The sequence below is a fragment of the Erpetoichthys calabaricus genome, chromosome 4 (assembly GCF_900747795.2).
Source record: "Erpetoichthys calabaricus chromosome 4, fErpCal1.3, whole genome shotgun sequence".
NCBI classification, from domain to species: Eukaryota; Metazoa; Chordata; class Cladistia; order Polypteriformes; family Polypteridae; genus Erpetoichthys; species Erpetoichthys calabaricus.
In genome coordinates this window covers 120,901,321-120,923,898 of record NC_041397.2, presented here as the reverse complement: position 1 = coordinate 120,923,898, position 22,578 = coordinate 120,901,321, and the positions used below count along the sequence as shown (strand labels likewise).

Below are 22,578 nucleotides of genomic sequence, written 5' to 3'. Positions count from 1 at the left end.
TGCTTGTATCAGAATTGAATCCCTAGATTATATGGTTAAACCTGCAGTTGTTTCAAAAATAACTTCATTGTAGCAGTTGTCAAAAGAATCCTTTGTTACTTTGAAACCGTATGATTCCTAAGCCGTGGAGGGATAAACACAAAGGTTGAGGCCTGCCTGCTCCGAGTTAAAGGCTGTCTTTATTCAATATCTGCAGCACTCTTTTTCGGGGACACTAATGCGAGGGTTAGGGAGCTTGGGTCACAAGTCTCTTTGTGGAACCGGAGTTCAACTGCAAACTCTCTCTACAGATTTACACTTTAAAACGCTGAAGTAACATCTTGAAACATTTAATTCTGTAGCTTCAGGATGGTGGTGACCAAAGGTAATGCTGGAATTACTCTGTTACAGTTATCATGGACATAGTAGACAAATGAAAGTGCTGGCTTTGAAGAAATGTTAGTTTAGCAGCTGCCGATAGTTGTACATATTTGACTTTCTTAGGCTCCCATCAGTCCCTTCTCCACATCAGAACCTGAAACACAGTATGAACACCCAAAACTGCCAAAGAATGGTCTAACTACAGGGAGCTTCACTGCACCAAATGGCACAAGTAAAATTTAATTTTGTAAAATTCAGTTATCTTGGCATTGAAGACCAAGGTAAAGGATTCATTTTGGTTTGGACAAAATTGAGAAGTGATCAGTAAATGGAAAATGAAGCTGAAATTTTTTTTTTTCCTGAAATTTCTTTTATCTACTAGCAGGAGTTAATGTTAATGTTGGATGAATGTGTAAAGAACCGGAGTTACTTTTCCCACAGTGCACATTAAAGAAGTGAGAACATAATGCAATGTATTTAAACTGAAAGCCTGCTTATTTGTCAGCATGTGTGAAATACACTATATATCTTTATTCTATGGGAGTCTTTGTAAACTCTTCCTGTGTAATCATGAGGCCCAGACGTGCCTGATGATTTTAGGTTGAAATTCCACAAACAAATCACTGCTCTGCCCTTTTGAATTCTTTTGAATGTGAAATAGTTGCTTTGTCAGGAAAATGTCTGGCCTGAGAACAAGGCTTTGTTAATTAAAGAAGGTGGGGGAGGTTTCAAAAGTGGAACCCCCATGTGAATTAAAGTGTACCATGTCATGGGTTGGCTCCCACGCTAGAACATAAATATTGTAGCAACCTCCTCTCTGGAATGCTTTTTGTGCTTTTATTTATTTTTTTTTGTTTTAGTCAACAATGAAATGTGGTGGGTAACTGGCACAACATCAAAATATCGATTTATGTCGAGCCTTTGATTTATTTCTGTTGAAGTAGAATGAAGTTGTACGTGATAAATACTAATTTAATTAAATTCATTGTTGTTAGGCATGCTTCCACTTATGAGACAAGCATGCTATATAAGAATTACAAATGAGCAATAATACGCAACCTGTTCAGTCCCCTCCACAATTATTGGCACCCCTTGTAAAAAAGGTTATAAAAAAAATAATCTCCTTTTGGTGAACTCCCTTAATGCAACCCTTAACTGAAGTAAACTTATTCTGAGGAAAAAATAATTCCTCATCAAGAAAGAATCTATGATTATTGGCACCTCTGCATTTCATACTTTGAGAAACCTTTGCTTTACTAATAGAACAGCATGAGTCTTCTATAACATCTTAAAAGGTTGGAGAATATAGAGCACGAATCTCTCCAGACCACTCAGGGTCCCAAGTCCTCTTGTGTGCACTCTCTTCTTCAGCTTACCTCACGTTTTCAGTGGGGTTTACATCTTGGCATTGAGATGGCCATGGCAGAAGCCGGATTTTGTGTTCCTTTAACTATTTTTTGTGTTGATTTGGACATAGATTTTGGATCATTGTCCTGCACGACGATCCAATGACAACCCAGTTTTTTTGCTTCTTGCCAGCACCAGTCCAAATTTGAACTTAAAATCTAATGGGGCTTTATAAACTGCTAAAAAAATTAAAGGAACACTTTGAAAACACATCAGATCTCAATGGAAAAAAAATTATGCTGGATATCTAAAATTAAAGGAACACTTTGAAAACACATCAGATGTCAATGGAAAAAAAATTATGCTGGATATCTATACTGATATGGACTGGGTAATGTGTTAGGAACAAAAGGATGCCACATCGTTTGATGGAAATGAATTCAAAGACACCCCGAAAATCAAAGTGAAAAAAATATGACCGGCTAGTCCATTTTACTGAAATTTAATTGCAGCAACTTGAAATCGTACTCAGTAGTATGTATAGCCCCCATGTGCTTGTATGCATGCCTGACAACGTCGGGGCATGCTCCTAATGAGACCACGGATGGTGTCCTGGGGGATCTCCTTCCAGATCTGGACCAGGGCATCACTGAGCTCCTGGACAGTTTGAGGAGCAACCTGGTGGCGTCCGATGGACCGAAACATAATGTTCTATTGGATTTAGGTCAGGCGAGTGTGGGGGCCAGTCAATGGTATCAATTCCTTCATCCTCCAGGAACTGCCTGCAATGAGGCCGGCATTGTCATGCACCAGGAGGAATCCAGGACAGACAGGACCAGTATAGGGTCTGATAGTGGGCCCAAGGATTTCATCCCGATACCTAATGGCAGTCAAGGTGCTGTTGTCTAGCCTGTAGAGGTCTTGTGCATCCCTCCATGGATATGCCTCCCCAGACCATCACTGACCCACCACCAAATCGGTCATGCTGAATGATGTTACAGGCAGCATAACGTTCTCCACAGTTTCTCCTGACCCTTTCACATCTGTCACATGTGCTCAGGGTGAACCTGCTCTCATCTGTGAAAAGCACAGGACGCCAGTGGTGGACCTGCCAATTCTGATATTCTATGGAAAATGCCAGTTGAGATCCATGGTGCTGGGCACTAAGCACAGGGTCCACTAGAGCAGGGGTCCCCAACCCCCGGTCCGCGGCCCACTACTGGTCCGCAGCCATCTGACAGCCGGGCCGCGAGAGAACTGCCGGCAACGGCAACTCACTCAGACTTTTCAGAACGCTTGGCGGGCGGGGCTTTGCAGCGGTGCAGAGTAAGGAGAGAGACCGAGGTGAGAAACTATTACAACAAAGTATTTTTATGGTCCCGACAGTTTCCCCATATGACATGAGTCTATAGAAATCACGTTACTACGAAGTACATTCAACAGATGCTTTCATTACAACGAAGTGAGCTTGAAATGCTTGAACGAATCATCCACAGAGCAGTTAGATCTGTGGTCGCAGCTCAGTTGTGCACGTTTGCACAACGATCCCCAAACAGAAACATTGTAAAAAAATCTCTTCGAACTTTCCTCGTACTGTTTTTTTTTTTTTTTTGCTGTCTTTGTTGTCTGTGGTTTTCATTGATTCCTTTTGCTTATTGCTTGTCAACATTTCAAAAACATCCATTGGAATTTAACTCATTGTCACCCTCCTATAGAAACGGCAGACACGAAAAAAGGATTGCAGTGTTAATGTTTGTGATGTGCAATCTGTTGGATTGGCAAATGTAAAGCATATGTCTTTGTTATATGCAAAAAAAGAAGAAAAATCTCAGATTGCAAACGTATGCGAACTGCTTAATAACTTTAATAATAATAGAAATGTTATGTAAATTGTGTATAAAACTGCCCCCCCCCCCCAACCAATCCCCCCAGCGCCCCCCGACCGGTCCGTGGAAAAATTTGCATTTAATAAAGTGGTCCTTGCTGTCAAAAAGGTTGGGGACCACTGTACTAGAGGACGTTGGGCCCTTAGGTCACCCTCATGAAGTCTGTTTCTGATTGTTTGGTCAGAGACATTCACACCAGTGGCCTGCTGGAGGTCATTTTGTAGGGCTCTGGCAGTGCTCATCCTGTTCCTCCTTGCCCAAAGGAGCAGATACCGGTCCTGCTGATGGGTTGAGGACCTTCTATAGCCCTGTCCAGTTCTCCTAGAGTAACTGCCTGTCTCCTGGAATCTCCTCCATGCCCTTGAGACTGTGCTGGGAGATGCAGCAAACCTTCTGGCAATGGCACATATTGATGTGCAATCCTGGAGAAGTTGGACTACCTGTGCAACCTCTATAGGGTCCAAGTATTGCCTCATTCTACCAGTAGTGACACTGACCATAGCCAAATGCAAAACTTGTGAAAAAACATTCAGTAAAGATGAGGAGGGAAAAATGTCAGTGGCCTCCATCTGTTAAACCATTCCTCTTTTGGGGGTCGTCTCATTGTTGCCCCTCTAGTACACCTGTTGTTAATTTCATTAACACCAAAGCAGCTGAAACTGATTAACAACCCCCTCTGCTACTTAACTAACCAGATCAATATCCCAGAAGTTTCATTGACTTGATGCTATATTCTGATTAAAAAGTGATCCTTTAATTTTTTGAGCAGTATACATAAAATTTACATAAGCTCAGAAACATGCATAAACACTGCTGCCCCGCAATAAGGAGACCAGGGTTCATGTCATGGGTCCCCCCTGCATGAATTTTGCATGTTCTCCCCTTGTCTGTGTATTTCCTCTCACAGTCCAAAGACATGCAAGCTGGTTGGCCTGGCGATACTAAATTGGCCTGTGTGTGTGTGATGGACTGGCACCCTGTCCAGGGTTTGTTCCTGCCTTGCACCCTATGCTGCTTGAAATAGGCTCCAGCACCCACTATGTCCCTGTTCAGGAGAAAACGGGTTAGAAAATGACTGACTGATTGATATACATAAGCCATTTCTTGCACAAAAGTCAAGATTGATAAAACACAAACTAGGTGTGGAAATTGGCTTAAAATTAAGGAAAGTTTCGACCATCCGTAAATCCTACATAGACTTTTTTAGTGCTGGTATTTTAGTGGTTTAGGTAGCAGGACAATGAGGTGAACAGACATTTTTTTTTGCATATTTCAGTGGCACGTCAGTCACATTCTGATTTCCGTCAATCCATCCATCCTTTTATCCATGTGCGAAACCTGTAACAGAACAGGTATCACATGATGTCTGCGTCATGGTCTTTGTAATGTAGGCTCCAATTCAGCACACAGCTCTAAGAGGATGGCTGTAGAATGTCTAAAATGGCTTAAAAGTCAGTCATCACCACGAAAAAAGCCACAAATACCTTGAATGATAAGTTTATCTAATCTATTCTAATCAAATCTAAATGACAAATGTGTTTTTAAGTTTCCCTATGTATTTTAATTGTGGCAAAATAAGCACTTTCTTGTTTTAAAAAGATAGAAAATGTACACATGACAAAGTATTTGGAAGCAACTTAGCTGAAAGTTTGACTGTTTTCTGTTATTTACTTCATCAAAGAGAAATACATCAAATTTAAAAAAAAAAAAAATTACAATGGGGGTATGTGTGACGTGTGATGCAGATTTGCTAAGAGCGACATGTTTATTGCACCGCTCCAAATCACTATAATGCTGACTATACCGACAGTCTGTTTTGCCAACAGGAACATTTTTTCGGGCATGTAAAACAGGTTGAAATAACCTCTTTTAAAGCGAAATCTGAAACAGTGAACCAACCTGGAAATGAAATTGTGCAGAGTATTTCTCTGTCAGTTTTAATGATTGGCAACATGCAAGTGAGAGTTGCTTTGTGCAGGACAGAAAAAATGCTTCAGTTACATTTTGTTCATCAGAATTCCTAGTGGTGCAAATAACTGTGGCACATGTGGTTTTGTTAAAAATAATTATTATTCCTGAAAAGAATGATGATGGATTACTTTTAATCAATAGATTTACTTCAATTAAAGGCTGGGATCTGTCATGTTTTCAATGTAAGTTTAATTATGTTATTTCACCAAAATGTGCACTTTTTTAATAGCCCTTTTACTCATCTTTCCCAGGGGTGCCAATAATAGCAGAAGGGACTACACAAATACAAAGAGAGCAGTTTTACAGCAAGTTCTGAACTGTCTAAAGACAGCTAATATTAGTTACTTACAGCATTTAAAAGGTGGAAACAATTGTGAATATTGAAGTAAAATCCCACATCTATATTAAATATTTAAATAGGAAGCTGGATGTTGGCTGAGTCTATCATGCAGAACATGTGGGTGCAGCCTTATTCTACTTCCAAGTTTAATATTAACATAACATTTATTGATAATCTGTATTAAAAAAAGAAAAATGGAATCCATTGTTGATTCTGTAACAAATGAAAACCACTGAAATGTATGCACAAGGCCAAAGTCTCATATTGTCACAGGTGTCACATGCTGCACAGTTAAGACTGTCATTCAATATAAAACAGGTTTGTTGTTAAAATTTTGATATCCAGGGTACCTAAAATGGATGTCAGAATTGGATCAAAAATAACCCATAAGTCATAGTATTGGATTAGCATATGATGGCACCTGTATACTGTCACCTCTTTATTTAGTATTTCTGCAGTCTTATTTACATTTAATGTTTAATTAATTTCAATTTTCAAGTTATGCTTTTTATACCCATTAATATTGTCACTGGAAAATGGTGATTTGTTGCATATTGATTAGCATAAGCAAGTAAGAATTTCACTGTGTCTTGTACATGCGACAGTAAATGACCCTATACAGCAACTCTGAACAAGTGTCATAGGCTTTATAAAGTCATTGATGCAAAAGTTAAAATTCTTGTGCTACAGAAATACCGATCACTACATGCGAAACTTGGATGGTATAACAAAGTGCCATGAAGATAAAACCCGCTAGTGTGAACTGAGGCTGTTTTAAGCAAAACTGACTAGAATTACTGAGGCCAATTGCAACAGAGAAAAAATGTAGAGAGTGAGTTCTTTGGAACGAATCATGGGGGCAAAATTTAGATTAGACACTGAATTTCTGAGGGACATTGGGACATTTTGGTAGGATGAACAGAACATATTATAGGGCATGTGCCAGAGGACCACCTGAACACCTAACCACTGGGACGGTGACAGGATGGCTGTGGAAGGCACATGAGATCAGTCACAAGGGGAAATGCAAGAAGTTATTAGATGAGGAGAAAAGGAAGGATACTGACTAAGTGAAGGAGAAAAAGAATGACAATGGGAGGCAGAATGTGATGTACGTGAATCCTCTGCTACACACTGAGGTTTCATGAGTACACAGAGGGTGATCTCTCATCAGATTAATGACGAGTGTATATTTACCTCCAAAATTCCATCCTCTGGTAGATCCGTACAGTGAACTGCATTCTTGAGCTTGTTTTTCCCAAAGATGGCTCTCAGAGTTTGAGGACGCAAGTGACGGGCTATTTCCTGTTAAAAGAAACAAAGCATAAGGGAGTAAATGCATCTTCGATTAATTTTCTTAAAACATTTTTTGTTAATATTATGCAGAGTGACTGAGATTTGGTAGCACTGAGAGCAAGACATTAAATAACAATGGATGGAAGCACCAGGGCACAACACACACTGACACTAGACAAAGTCACCAGTAAAGCTGACCTGCCTTTCCTGAAGATTGCTGGATGAGACCAATGGCAATAGGTAGAGAACATACAAACAACTCAAGGACCAACAAAACCATATAACTGAACTTTATCTAACACATTGAAGATGTTCCATGTTTATCCACAATGCAGCTAAACTAAAAACATTTTGCAAATGACTACTATCCACTTTAAAACCCATTTAATCCAATTCAGAGTCATATGGGTCTGGGGCCTAGTGAATGATGTCATTCAAATCAAATCCACCTTTTAAAACGGCTTTGCAATGTTCTGTTTAGTAAGGATTCAAAGTGTTTCCATGGCACCAGGCTCCACCATGACTGCACAGAAAGTCACGGCTGTGCCTTCACAATGAGCTTAAAGTCAGTTGGTACACTAAAATTTCACAAAATATTTTGTGAACGAAAGATCGGCCAGTCCACATTACAGATGTACCTTATGGCACACTCAACCACACTGTGACATTTCCTTCAGATACATGGTAAGGATTTTCATGACTGAGTACATGTCTTAATTACTCTAACCACATTACATTATTGATTTTTTGCTTCAGCTTTTGCTCACTTCTATTTTACTTTGCTGCAAGCATTTGTAGATTAAAGTAGACACCCCTTCCCCGCCAACTGATGAAAGAAGAAAGGTTTTCACTATTGAAAACAAAGTGACCATTGCAGATTGTACAGTTGTTAACCACTGCATTTATGTAACAGACATCCAGGGTTTTGTTAATCAAGATAATAATGTAAATAATGCAAATATCTCCATCTTGGACTGTCACCAGTCACACACAAAGAAACAGGTTAAAAATGTACCACATCCAAAAATAATATTTCTTTGTATGTTACTTGCCCCATGTACTTTATAGAGATTGCTAAGAAAAATTTGTAATCACGTTTTCTGGGAGAATAGATGGAAAAACATTTCTGCTAGAATGGGAGTCAATGGAGACCAACGTTAGACCACAGCAAACAATGTAAAAACATCCATGAAAAAAATCACACATTGCTCATTTTACATAATCCACATGTCAAGCGATCTAATCATATCCTCACAACATGCAAACAAATTAATTTTTTGCTAATATGGGTAATCAATATATCTGGAAAATCAGAGTAGTGCACATGGAGGAAACACTTTCACATGGAAATGACATTTTGAACTGAAGACAGGACTCTTGACCAAAGAATAAGGACAAATAGAACATATTAATTATGAGATATTCCAGCTTCCTCTAACAGTTTAGGGAAATGAGTGATGCTAAACTAGCCTCATGAGAATAAGTGTGTGTCCAGGATTTCCTCCATCTAATTCCTTAACAACCCCTACTTTTAAAATTTGGAGAAAGCAGAATCAAAATGTACAAAGAAATGAATGATCAGGGAAGCATTTTACTTTTGCTTTTTTTTTTTTTAAGACTAATTAACTAGCCATCCTTTCGCCTATGTATTAGTGAAACAGGACAGTGAGGAGGGCCCGCCCATCTCTCTACTCTGACGTCACTTTTCCCCCTCCCCTTGGCCTGCAGCCTCTGTCTCGGATTAGCGCGAATATATTGCTCCTGCAAGCAAACTATGATTGTCAGCGCAATGAGAGAAGTCACAAAATCAACTGGAATGTTCAAGCAAATTATAGAAAAAAAATTCTAAATCTGTTAAGCAGTTCTCTCGTTCACTAAGTAAGCAGAGTTAAGGTTATGCCCTGAGGCAGACACATGAGTGAGGAGGGCCCTGCCCCTTTTCCCCGCAGCCCAATGCATCTCTCTTGGATTTGCGCTATTAAATCGGTACCGCAAGCAAACTATGACACTCAGCGTGATGAGAAAGTCGTAAAATCAACGGAACGATCAAGCAAATTATAGAAAAAACCCGATATAAATGTGTTAAGTAGTTCTCTAGTGAAAAGTGGACAGACATACAAACGGGTCTAAAAAACTATAAAAAATGTTCGTGCTTGGACCTTGAAATTTTTAAAACCGTTTCTTAGCAAGCACCTATGGGCCAAGGATAACCTATATTCCAAATTTCAAGTCCCAAGTCCTCATGGTTCGGCACATTTCGTGATGAGTGAGTCAGTGGTATATTTATATATATATATAGATATACAAAAATAAATGAACTTGACTTAATGTGATGAGGATGATAGTGGACTTTAATGAGTGCGGAAAGGGCATACAGTTTACAACTACATTTTTGAAATCTTAGTGGCTTCCTGACCCACACACATTTAAGCTTTTCTCTCAAACATGCTAATTTCCAAATTACGGTATTATGATTCAGCTACAGACCCAAAAGTGTGGTAGAGTTAAGGGATTAACTCTTGGTGCAGTAATTGAATGGACAGAGGACCTTTATTAATGACTGTGTTGCTGGCCATCAGTGACGAGGATTTTGAGTGAGGGTTCTGGGCACCTGTTTGCTTCATGTTTGCAGCAGACACTCAAGCATGAGATTTAATTTTCAGTTTCCATACTATTAAATTTGATGCTTTCTTTGAGCTGTTCACAAAGCACAGTTGTGCAAGGACCTTGCTCATATTTTCTACCTTTGGCCCATCCTTAGAAGCTATTTGTGTGAACTAAAGTGTAGGATGATATATATATATATATATATATATATATATATATATATATATATATATATATATATACATATACACACACACACACACACACACAGGTATGCTGGTTACTACAAATGCATGATATACAAAAACTCAATACCCCCTCTATTGTACATATAACTTTATTTTCCTTACATAACACATCTAATACGATAAAAGAGCAAATAAAGGAATTTCACTTTACTTACACAAAGTACCAAATGGACCTGAATAGCCAGAGTTCACGTCAATGCACATTACTACAACTTAAATGCTATGCGTAAACACTCTAACGTAAAGGCAGACCCAACACACTGTGTTATGGAACACCATCATTGTATGATTCTACAAAATGTAAACCATTTCTGTTGCCACAATTGCTCTGTACTTCAGAGTATTGTATTAGTGGATTAGTTCAGAATATTACATAATCCAAGAACATTCCTTTGAAAATATAGAAAATATGCCTACTACGTTCTCAAGAAAAAAAAAAATGGTTTAACTTGATCAGTGGTCTCCACTCTCATCACGTCCCCTGTTGCTAACTGCCTGCAGCCAAAACAGTGACAGTGCATCTATCAGACACCAAAGAACAGGCCCATTCTTTCCCACTATTTTTCTTATCCTTTGTCATTTGTCCCCTTCATAAATTCTACCCTCACCCTGTCAAGTATTCTTTTTTCAATGTCAATATTACCATAAATTTGGCTTCTTAGTTATGTATTTATTACAGGAAGACTTTCACAACATCCACACTCCCCCGACCTCACAATTATGATGCAGCTTCCAAGTTAAGGACTCCTGACTTAGGACCTCCACTTGATCAGTTCTGTTTTGGACTCTGTTTTGTAAACATCTCAACCTTTTTCAAACCTTTTGCAGCCAGGAACATATTATACGGGTGGCTGCCCCAAACCTTTGTGACTGTCTGGAGTCAATTTTGTTACAATATATATACTATATACACATATACTGCATATTATATATATATATATATATATATATATATATATATATATATATATATATATATATATATATATATATAGTATATATATGCTTACTTTCCTGAAAAAGCATGCGACTAAAAATGCTACCAGCTACAAAAGTAATGAAGTCATTTGTTCCATTCTGCACATTAATTTAAATCTTTAATTTGATGTTTATTTATTAAAAAAATTATGTAGAGCAAACATGCACTTACGCATGGTTTCCTGAGATACAAAGTTCTAACTAACACTAATGTGTTTAAAATTATGAATGATCTAATGATAACTTCTGTGGCCATAATGAGAGGTTACCTGGAAACCATTTTGTGAGACACAGGAAACTGTTATGTCACTAATGGGTCTAACTGTCAGTGTCTGAGTGCACAGCCCATGATGCAGGAACATCATTTTGTCTGCAGTTTATTTTGTCAACAAGACTGTTGTTTGTACTCATTTCATTAGTCTTTGTCACTGCATTTTTTACAATCCGGCAAGTTTCTAAAACAGTGAACAGTGTCACTACAAAATGACCATCTTATTCTAATGAAATCTCTAATTTTTCCTTCCTTTCCTTAACTTTTTTACCTTTTACATCTATTCTCAGCTATTCACACAATTTTGCTATAGATGTCTAATGAAGCTGGTTCAACCCCAATGAACCCTTCCCTTCAGGGGCCTCGTGACTGAATGACAGTAGTCTATGGAGCGTCTGTATGGGGATATCACAATGATTACCTAAAGAATCTGCTTATTTAGCATCTGAGGAAAAGACTAATGAAACATAATAGTACACAATCCGAAAAATGAGTGATTAGCATTAATCTTTAAATACCCACCAGTCACAGACACAACTCTGGAACATCTTATTTTACTTCATCCTATGCAGTTTGGGACTTGTTCTTATGAAGTTATAGACACATTGTGAATATGCAGACAATAAAATGTGACCACTGACCTCCTCAAATTGCTTATTTTCTGCAGGAATGCTGAAAACTTAAGTTTTTGTCTTCCTCTTCTGTAATGTCATTTGACTGTATCTCAATTCTTACATTAACAAGAATTTACACTTTCATGAGTTTGCTTAAGAGCGTACATAAGATGTTAGATAAATGACAGGAGACAATTCAGTCTATCAATCTAGCTAGCTAATAGCCTCAGGTTCACATTCAGATACTTTTAAAAAGTTGTGAAAGTTTCTGCTTCAAACATATGACTTTTCAGATTTCCAATACCCTGTGTGTAGAAGTAGTTCCTGGATTCCATCTTGAATGCACTTCCCCTTAATTCCCAAATACATGTTTCCCCATTTAATTTAAAGAATTCTGATGATCACCTTTAACAAAGTGCTGGATTAGGCCCCCATGTAACCATCTTTTTTCAAGACTAAAGAGGTTTATTTATTTTAATCTGGCAGACCACGACACCCTTTAGTCCAATAACTTACCTGGTTGCTCAAAAGATACTGTTTTTTTTACAGCATAGTACAACTGCACATAGTACTTCAAAAGTGGTCCCTCTCTCGAAAGCATGGTGCAGTCTGAACATAATCCCCACAATTTACATTTAACAATTTATCTACTGTAACCTGACATTTTATTTGCCATTTTAACTACTTCTTTGCAATGTCTGGCTGAAGAGAATGCTTCATCACCATAAACTTCTACATTTTTTCAGTGTCATTCATCTTGCATTATTAATCAATGTTCTTACCACCCTGATTTACCACCTTGGACTTGTTTATAACTAAGCATCAATATTAATTTCTGTTTTATTTATACAAATATTTTATTATACTGTACCACTGACATATCCAAGAATAATTTTTTTGTTGTTTGGGGTAAAATAAATTAAATGAATCATAATTCCATCAGTGATCATTCAGTTGGAATAGTCATAAAATCTATTGCGGGGAGGTTCAAACTTGAAATCCCCCAAGCTTGTAGTATTTTTAGAAGAATGTGTAAGTGTTCTGGGTCATTACTCATTGACAAATAATTTGTAATAAACTCAGCTGAAAAAAATGCTACCAGGAATACAGTTAAGAAGTAAACTTTGAAAAATATTAATAACGACATGCAACATATACCTTATTTCACATCTTGTTCTGCTTACGATGTGAAAGCACAACAGTTCAGTTCATCTTTTTAACTCCCCACCTTCCCTCTTTGTATCAATTTGTTTCCTGAACCTTTCCATGGCCCATCATTGCTTAAAATGTTATTGTTCTCAGAGGAAAGAGGTTTAGTTTAACTTTCAGCACATTTTTTATTCAGTTTAAGTTGGTGTCTGCAGTGCTTCTTTTTTGAGCTTTAGTCAAACATTGCCTCATTAGTCAGTGGAGCGCTTTGGATCTGGCCCAACAGCCCACTTTCCTGTAAGCCTTCAAGTATCAGCTTCCGCAGAATTCTTTACAAACCTGTTTTCTGCTACCAACTTCCCTGTATAACGGATTATAAAAATCTTACAAAGGTCTTACACCTAACACAAGATCAACATGAAAAATGAAACATCTGGATATATCGGTGTGTGTGTTTGGAAAGTGCAAAGGCAAGTTTCCACTTCCCTGCATAATGTGCTACAAACAGACATTGTTGGTCTATAGCCCAAATGCATCAAAACTGGATCACCATAAAAGAAATTCAGAAAAAAGGTCTAAGAAGTAAGAGTTATCTACAGCATAATGGTATGATAACATTAGTGTTGGTGTTGTTGCTTCACCGCCCCAGGACATTGAGTTCAAAATCCTAGCTTGCCCACTGAGTGTGTGGAGTTTGCACATTCCCTTCATGTCTGTGTGGATTTTTTTCTGGGTATTCAACATGTTCTCTCAAACACATTAGGTTACCTAGCAGTGCCACACTGGCCCTATGCAGTACATGTGAGTGTTGGGTAGCCATGCGAGTATGTCCTCCAATAAAACAGTATTGTTTTCTGCAATAAGGTCAGTGCTTGTAGTATAGCTCCTAAAATCACTTAACAGAATAAGCATGTCCTGAAAATTGAAAGATAACCACAGAATACTTATTATTATTGTCTTGTTTAATTTCCTTCATTCTTTTCCTAAACTATGTAAATCCATCCATCTATCCATCCATTATCCAACCCACTATATCAGGGTCACGGGGGTCTGCTGGTGCCAATCCCAGCCAACACAGAGTGCAAGGCAGGAAACAAACCCAGGGCAGGGCACCAGCCCACTGCAGCTATGTAATTCCAATTTTGATTTTTTAAACATTTACCAAGATCTAAATGTTTTCTTTTGATGTATAACAGATGAATAAAACATTATTTTCTTTGGCTGGTTATTCAAATCTGCCTGTTTCACATGTGTTTGGAGCTGACAATCAATAATAGCTCTAGTGGCTACTGTAAAATAATGCAACCTCCATCTCCAACTTGTCAGTTTCATGTTATGTCTTTTTTACTATCATATTATGTCACTGCTATATAATATCTTTGTTGTTGTTTCATCCACTTCCTGTATATCCCGTTATGGTAGGGTTTCCTAGAATTTCAAAAAACAAAGGGTAAAACAGCTGATGATTTCACTGATTAGACTTAATTTGCACTTCATTTTTATAAAGAATCAGCAAAGAAATAAAAATAACTTACTTTTCATTATATAAATACTCTTGTGCTCTTTTAGGTACCTAAGGTGTTAAATGTTAGCCAATGTAAATGTATTCTGTTAAATAGAAAAATGGAACCTTTGCATGGATGTTTTTTTCTCGTCAATTTTTATCTTTAGTTTGCTACTCTACATGTTTGATGAGTTCTTCAATTGAATTAATTCAACTGACAACCTTGTAGCATACATGTGCACAGTTCAGAAGCATTATATGCTTGAAACTAAACATAAACATAGCACAAAACAGCATTCATTTTCTAAACATTTTTTGTCCAATGTATGTCTCTTTTGGGAACTCAACCTGGCATCACTGGTTGCGAGAAACATGCAAACCCTGGCCAGGGTTCCAGTTCACTGCAGAAAACACTCATTTGCTTATACATGGCCAAGTTTCTCATTTCTTTGTTAGTGCTTCCTCTGTTACCCTACTGGTTCTCAGACTTACTAAAGGCCATGCAATACAAGCATACAAATACAGACATCCATTCAGTCATTACTGAACATGGGGTATCCAATCTTGGCTCACAGTAGCCCAAGCTGGCAGCATGAAACTCAATGCTAGAACCATTTCTGGACATGTTTTAGTCACCAGCCAGAATAAACTGCATGTCTCTGGAATGTGAGAGGAGAACCGGGAAAAATACAGTAACATAGGGAAAAGTGCAAACTACAAACAGACAGCAACCAGGCCAAGACATGATCCCTATCTCCTCAAGCCTTGAGGCAGCAGTTTTAATAATGCTGCATCATTATGAAGAAAATAATAACTATCAATTACACATTTCCAAATACCAAGCTGATCATAAAGAAGAAAGTGGATAGATTATTCAATTTTAAAAATACTGTCAGTCTACAACATTCTAGGATCTATTCAAACATAAAAGCCTACCCAGCCATCCACTTTTAAAGCTGATTATCTAGACCAGGGTTGCAGGAAAAATAAAACACTCTTCTCAAATTTCCAAATCATCTTAGAACCAAAAGACTGTTTTCATCAAGTAAGGTCAAGGAAAACATATCACATACATAAACACTTGAAGGATCAACACAGCTATAACCCAGACAACATCTTACAAATTATACAGTTCATGCTTGGTGGTTTTTCAAACAGACGTAAACAAACCCTGACAACTATTCATAGTTGCCAGTGCACAAAGTTTCTACTCACTGACATGTTTTCTAGTCCCCCTACCTCCCCCACCCCATGTTTAGGCCACTGTACTTATGTAGCTCTGCAAAGTTAGTGATTAAGGAAGCAAGCAAGAAAAATCCACAAAATACCAGTTGTCTATGATTGCTGATAGAGTGAAAGTCCTTGAGAAATGTCTGCTTAAGATAAAGCCAGAATAATACGGTTTGTCTATTTCAATTTTTTCATTTATATACAGTATCTCAAACCAGGAGGCATCCCTTTTCCCTGTGTTTCTGGTTAAAAAGTGCTTGGCTAAAGGCTTGAATGGAAACAAAGTATTTCATAGCCATATATGAAACACAAAAAGATGAACAAAGAAGCTGTGTGCTTCTTTTCTCTTGTAGTTTATCAGTCCAATGGGCTGCAACTTCACAAATCAAATTTAATTCTAACTAATAAGTGGTCTTTCCTAATTAGAAATAGAATACAAATCTTAGAAGTAATATTATAGATCAGTTTTTTTTTTTGCACAAACATTTTACAAATACTGCTAATTGCATTTAAGGGAACAGTGAAACAACTGAATGACTGCCAGGAAAGTGAACATGTGGAAAAGGAGTGCTCAAAATGCAACCCACACTGCCCACTGAATAAGTAATGCAGGTTTTTTAATTTTAATCTTTTTTATGTACATGTAAATGATTTTCTATTTTCAGTTTTGCAAGAGGTGTATAGCTAGGTTTGCTACACTTTATGATAGCATTGTTTGTTTGATTATACTCAAAAAGTAATGAAGCATTTGCAACACTCCTTAGTTTTCTACATGACCTCCACCAACTTCAATACTCTCGCACCACTGAGAAATAAAAGCATGTACACCCCCCGCCCCCTTCTTGTGCCAGTCTGAATCCTGCACTCGTAACTGCTTTTTCACTTCTTCAAAAACTGTAAGCCCATCTTAAAACCTGCAATTTGTGAAACCCAATGACTAACAGCGCTTTTGTCAACAGCACTTTCTACACTACTTGTGAATGTTTATTACTGATTCCTTTTCCGCCAAAAGAAATTCAATAACGGTCTGTCTTTATGAAGTTAGTTTTATTTAGTTTTGTGCTAGAACAGTGCAATATTTTGAATGTTTTGTTACTTATATAGAATTTAAAAGGTTTTTGCACAGGGATACAAAACTGGGAAATACAAATCAAGCAACAAACATGTTCAATGATAACTGCAGTGTTAATTACAGCCTAGGAATGCCAGACTGTAACAAAGTGAGTAGTTTTTGTTAAAATGTTGGCTTTCCATAAATGTTAAGAGTGCCAAAAAAAATAGAGCCAGCCATATAAATGTAATGAATTATTATTATTATTATCTTGATACAATGTACAAATTCCTTCCCCACAGCCAATCAAAGGGTTATTTGTTGGCAAAACCGACCAAATCTACAACCATTTATCCATTCTCTGAACCTCTTCAATAGAGATGCAGGGACATTGAATAGATTATATAAAAACAATCAATTCTGTATGTGCTTTGTTCAAGATAGGATCCCAGAAGCACCAGGTGCCAGGCAGGAACTAACCGCAGATCAGGTATAAGTTCATCACAGGACACACTCATTCACACACTGGGTCACTTGCATACATGATAAGCCATACAATTAAATAACATTTTACATTAACAATAAGAGCTGGCTTCTGATTATGAAGGTGGTTAGAGCAAAAATGACATTTGAGACCACTGATTTAGCTGGCTACAGCTGTATCTCATTACTGAATCTTACTATTGTTTAGCTGCTGGTTAAAGAAAAAAGAATGAAGCATTTCAAATCATAAGAAGCAAGTCATTTAAAATTAAGGTTGAAGAAGTAATTTCAATTAACAGCAGTAATTGGTTACTAATTAAGAAAGAAGCTGGAACGAAAATCTCTGCTGCAGTGGCCCTTCAGGATATGATTTTAACACATCTGATCTATGTGAATTGTTATTTAAACCACAAATTTTAGCTCCTATTATGTCTATCATATAAGGTGTTGTATAAAGGAAATTTTATTTAGATATATGGTACTTTAGTAAAAGGTACTTTCATTTTTAACATTTGGTGTTTATTTTTTAAATTTGGTAATTGGTGTGCAAGAGAGAAAATATGCGGTGCATTGTGTAGGATGTTGGGGTGTCTAGTTGAGCCACTGTTTAGGTAAGGACAACTTTGTGTTTCTTTCCATTTGTTCAGAGCCTAACTGGCATAAGTTTCAGCTTTTTGGCCTTTTATTGCTCCTAACCATGTTTTTTCTGTTAATGACAGAATCAGAAATAAGAAACGTTTTGACATCACATAAATACCCATTTCCTTTGCCTTTGCACATCATGTGAAATAGTAATAAACTTGTATTAAGGTTTTGACTGTTGATGAGTTGTTTTCTCAACAAGTCTGTAATTACATGAGATAATTGTAAACTGAATGAAGTAAGCACTTTGTTGAGGACTCCAAATAAACATCCAAATACTCATTTACCTAAACAGTCTACGAAGGCTTACATATATGTTTTTGAAACTGTAATGTTTAGATATACTAGGGGGCTTTGCACCCTGCTTGCTTCGCTCACCAACCCCCTCACCCAAACCCAAACCCTGGCCTGCGCTACACAGCTGCCACTCAACATCTCTGCTGCTCGCGTTGTGAAGAGGGGGGCTGAACGCATCCCAAGGAGACGTGGTCGCTCCTCCGAAACCCCCTCTTAAACGGTGATACAATGGGAATCAAATACAGTTTTTTTTTTTTTTACCTCCGCTTTGCTTGATCAGCTGCTGGCTTGCATCTGCATCTGCATGGCACACTTCTGTCATATTACCTATGTACGATCTACAAGTCTCCAAGTTACACTTTAAATCCAAATAATATATTCCATCTCTTTTTGCTGTTCCATTATTTCACTGAGTAATAATTTCCGTTTGTTTGCCCTAATGCGATCTTTACTATCCTTTTTTGAGACTTTCGAATTTTCGTACTTCCATTATCTCTAACCTGCTCTGCATGTGTACTGCACCAATGTTTTTGAATTCTTTATGACATTCTACTTTGTCTTTTATTTCTGGCCTCGGGAGTGGTTAAATCTCTTGGCACAAAGACTCATCTCAGGGAATGTGAAAGTGTCTCTCTGGGAAAATCATGTCTCGACTCCTTCCTTCCAAGATTTTTTTTAATAATACAGTTACACAGCCATAGAGTAATAATAATAATAATTAATTACATTTAGAAAGCACTTTTCTTGCTACTCAAAGTGCTTAGACAGTGGGGAACCAATTTAACCACCGCCAATGTGTAGTGCCCCACCTGGATGATGCGACAGCAGCCATTATTGCGCCAGTACACTCACCAGACATTAGGTATTAGATAGTGAAGGTGTGTGAGAGAGAGAGAGAGAGACAATTAGAAACGGGATGATTAGGGAGTCATGATGGGCAATTTATCCAGGACATCAGGATAAACCCTACTCTTTTCGAAAGATGCCCAGGGATCTTTAATAACCATACAGAGTCAGGACCTCTGTTGTACATCTTATCTGAAGGATGGCACCATCTTTACAGCACAGTGTCCCTATCACTGCACTGGAACACTGGGATCCACACACAGACCACAGGGCAAGCACTCACTGCTAGCCTCACCAACACCTCTTTCAGCAGCAATCCAAGGTTTTCATGCTTAGCGTCAGGTGGATGACTTATTCTGAAGCACAGGTGGTATAGCTCCAGAAATATACATACATATGTAACAAAAAAAAATAAAAGAATGTAGATTGTATGCTAATAAACAGTGGCGGCTCGTGTATAGGCACTGTGGAACTGCAGCACCCCCTATTTCCACTTGATATTATCGATAACATTTAATATAATGAGTCCTTTTTTCTTTAATTCTTTCTTTATACTTGTACAATATATAATCCTTAAGCTTAATGTCAGTAGCCATCCCCAAGTTTATGAAAAGATACAAAAATCTTTGTATGGAACTGTGCGCTTCACAGTTCCAGCGGCGTGGTGTTTGGCTGTTGTGCGCATGCGCACATAGGAAGCAGCACGAGAGGCTGCGGGGGAGAGAGAGCACTGTTGCTCCCGCAGTGCCGACCCTGGCGTGCTGGTGGAAGGTAGTGTTTTTTTTACTCCGCGTGTGTTGTGCTTAAAAACCGTGTACCATATTCTTGAATGTGATAAAGTGTAGAATTAGATTATTATCCTGCTTCCAGCTATTCTATTTGATTCATTTTTTTTTTTTTCGGTTTCTGAATAAATTTTCTTTTTATACATGTTTGTTTCCTTTTACACAATTTTAAAACAAAGGCTAAAAATTTTCTGGAGCAGCACCCCCACTAATTTTAGGTACGAGCCGCCACTGCTAATAAATATACTCTTTTGGTGGAATTACTGCTCACATGTTCCAAAACACAGAAGCTACTCAAGACAGTAAATGCTTCCTAATGGAAAGTTTGAGTCATCTAAGGACAGTGTGATTGTTGTAGATATTTGTCATAGCAACAACCAGCCCTAATCACAAACAACTCACATCACAACTAAGACAATAAGATCATGTAAAATACAAGTAGGTCACCAGCAGGAAGAATAGCAGTGGTCTAAGTAAATATACAGGGGAATGCCTTCTAGAGATTACTGTTGCTTGTTTGCATGCATGCTACACTATCATCAGTACGGAATTTTGCTTAAGGGAAGAGGGATTAGCATGTATTTATACTTGTTTTAAACATTGTTTTTACTTCAGTTGGAGGTTCAGTTTTCTATAAACGTGTTGCATTTTTAATGCCTTAATTATAAAATAAATAATTTAATTGAATAATAAATATGACTGATAGGGTTGTTATACCTTAAAGACGTCCAAATCAAGCATTATGTGCCTTATATAACCACTCATCCACCCAATGTCAAAATTGTGTAATCGAATTTAAAGCACCAGAGGCCATCTCAGTAATATTTGGCTCAAGGCTGGTATCAATAGTACTAAACCAGGGGTGGCGAACTCCAGGCCTCGAGTGCCGCAGTGGCTACAGGTTTTCATTCTTACCATCTTCTTAATTAGTGACTAGTTTTTGCAGCTGATTACTTCTTTTAATTAACTTGACTCAGGCCCCATAGTTGTTTCTTTATCTTTAATTAGCAGCCAAACAATAATGAGACACAAAACAAGCCACCACATGACCAGGGGGGTATTTTCCGTACGTCGCTTAAATCATCCGAGATCAGATGCCTGATCTTGGATGAGTTAATGCCGGTGAAACTCATCCGGCATAAGTTGGTTTTTCAAACGCAGCCGAGTAGTAGATTAGTCTAGCTGGATCTAATCATCCGAGATGAATGAAGTGAAAAGCCCATATACAGTATATTGAGTCTAGAAAACATGATCAGCAAGTCTTTGATAGGCTGCAACAAAATGATGAAAGAACGGGCACATTTTTTTCATATAAGCTGTGTGTGTGTGTGTGTGTGTAGGTGGGTGTTAGTTAGTTAGTTAGTTAGTTAGTTAGTTAGTTAGTTAGTTAGTTACTCGAAGGATTTCAAGATTTAATATGCACAAGGGGGCGGCACGGTGGCGCAGTGGGTAGCGCTGCTGCCTCGCAGTTGAGAGATCTGGGGACCTGGGTTCGATTCCCGGGTCCTCCCTGCGTGGAGTTTGCATGTTCTCCCCGTGTCTGCGTGGGTTTCCTCCGGGCGCTCCGGTTTCCTCCCACAGTCCAAAGACATGCAGGTTAGGTGGATTGGCGATTCTAAATTGGCCCTAGTGTGTGCTTGGTGTGTGGGTGTGTTTGTGTGTGTCCTGCGGTGGGTTGGCACCCTGCCCAGGATTGGTTCCCTGCCTTGTGCCCTGTGTTGGCTGGGATTGGCTCCAGCAGACCCCCGTGACCCTGTGTTCGGATTGAGCGGGTTGGAAAATGGATGGATGGAATATGCACAAGGGGTAACACTGCAAAAGCAGCCCAAACCAGAAAAGACAGCTGGCAAAAAGTGGCCGACAAATTAAACGCGTGTGCAATGTACTTACTGAAAGCAGCGTTTCATTTCCTATGTGTCAGATTAATTATTATTTAATATGTCATAATTCCAGATCAAACGTGAGCACAAGGAGAACACGGAACAGATTAAAGTGAAGTACAAGAATATACTTCAAACTGGTTAAAATTGGTATATACCTATTTAAAGAATTGTTGACATAAAGAATCATATATAATGTAAAGAACATTAATTTTAAAGCTAATAAGAAGGCAAACAAGCAAAAAACAGGTGGAGGTCCATGCAGTCCAGACCTAACCCCTGCAGAAGAGTTGGCTCTCCAGCAAAATGCCCATCACCCTGTTTCTGAGGGCATTCCAGTGGGAAGCTCCTCCTCAGAAACAATGGCAGGATGCACTGGTCACTTCATTTCAGGTAAAGGATGGTCATTGCATATATTTGTCCTCAATGTGTGCCATATGTATGTTCCATATAGCCCTCTTTTTTCTAGTTTTGTTGGGTCAGTTGCAGGGAATGTCATATCCCTAGAACCTGTGTCTGACCAACGAGATATTGACAAAGGTCAAATATTTGATGAAGACACTGTGTCTGATTATTCATCAGGAGAAGAGGTACATTTTCCAAATCAAACTCCACTCTGATCAGTCCCATGTGCCCCAATCACATTTGGAAATCCTGGGTAATGAGAATGTTAGGCTGATTGTGAGATTCTTCATGGAACTGCAGGTGTTTTTGCCTGTGTATTACCTACCTGCAATGGCATGAAACGCCTCTTTTATTGTCTGCACACGCAGGTGTCCAGGAAACACTATGA

The 22,578-nt window shown here is 38.2% G+C and overlaps 1 protein-coding gene across 2 annotated transcripts in view; it reads right to left on the bottom strand.

Annotated features, from left to right (window-relative positions):
- The window catches only part of nme7 (NME/NM23 family member 7), a 238,836-nt gene that overhangs the window by 780 nt on the left and 215,478 nt on the right, over positions 1-22,578 (bottom strand). For both annotated transcript variants that reach the window (XM_051926129.1, XM_051926130.1), the window contains one exon: positions 7,102-7,209. In XM_051926129.1, coding sequence (XP_051782089.1) covers positions 7,102-7,209 — 108 coding nt within the window. The remainder of the gene's footprint in view (positions 1-7,101; positions 7,210-22,578) is intronic.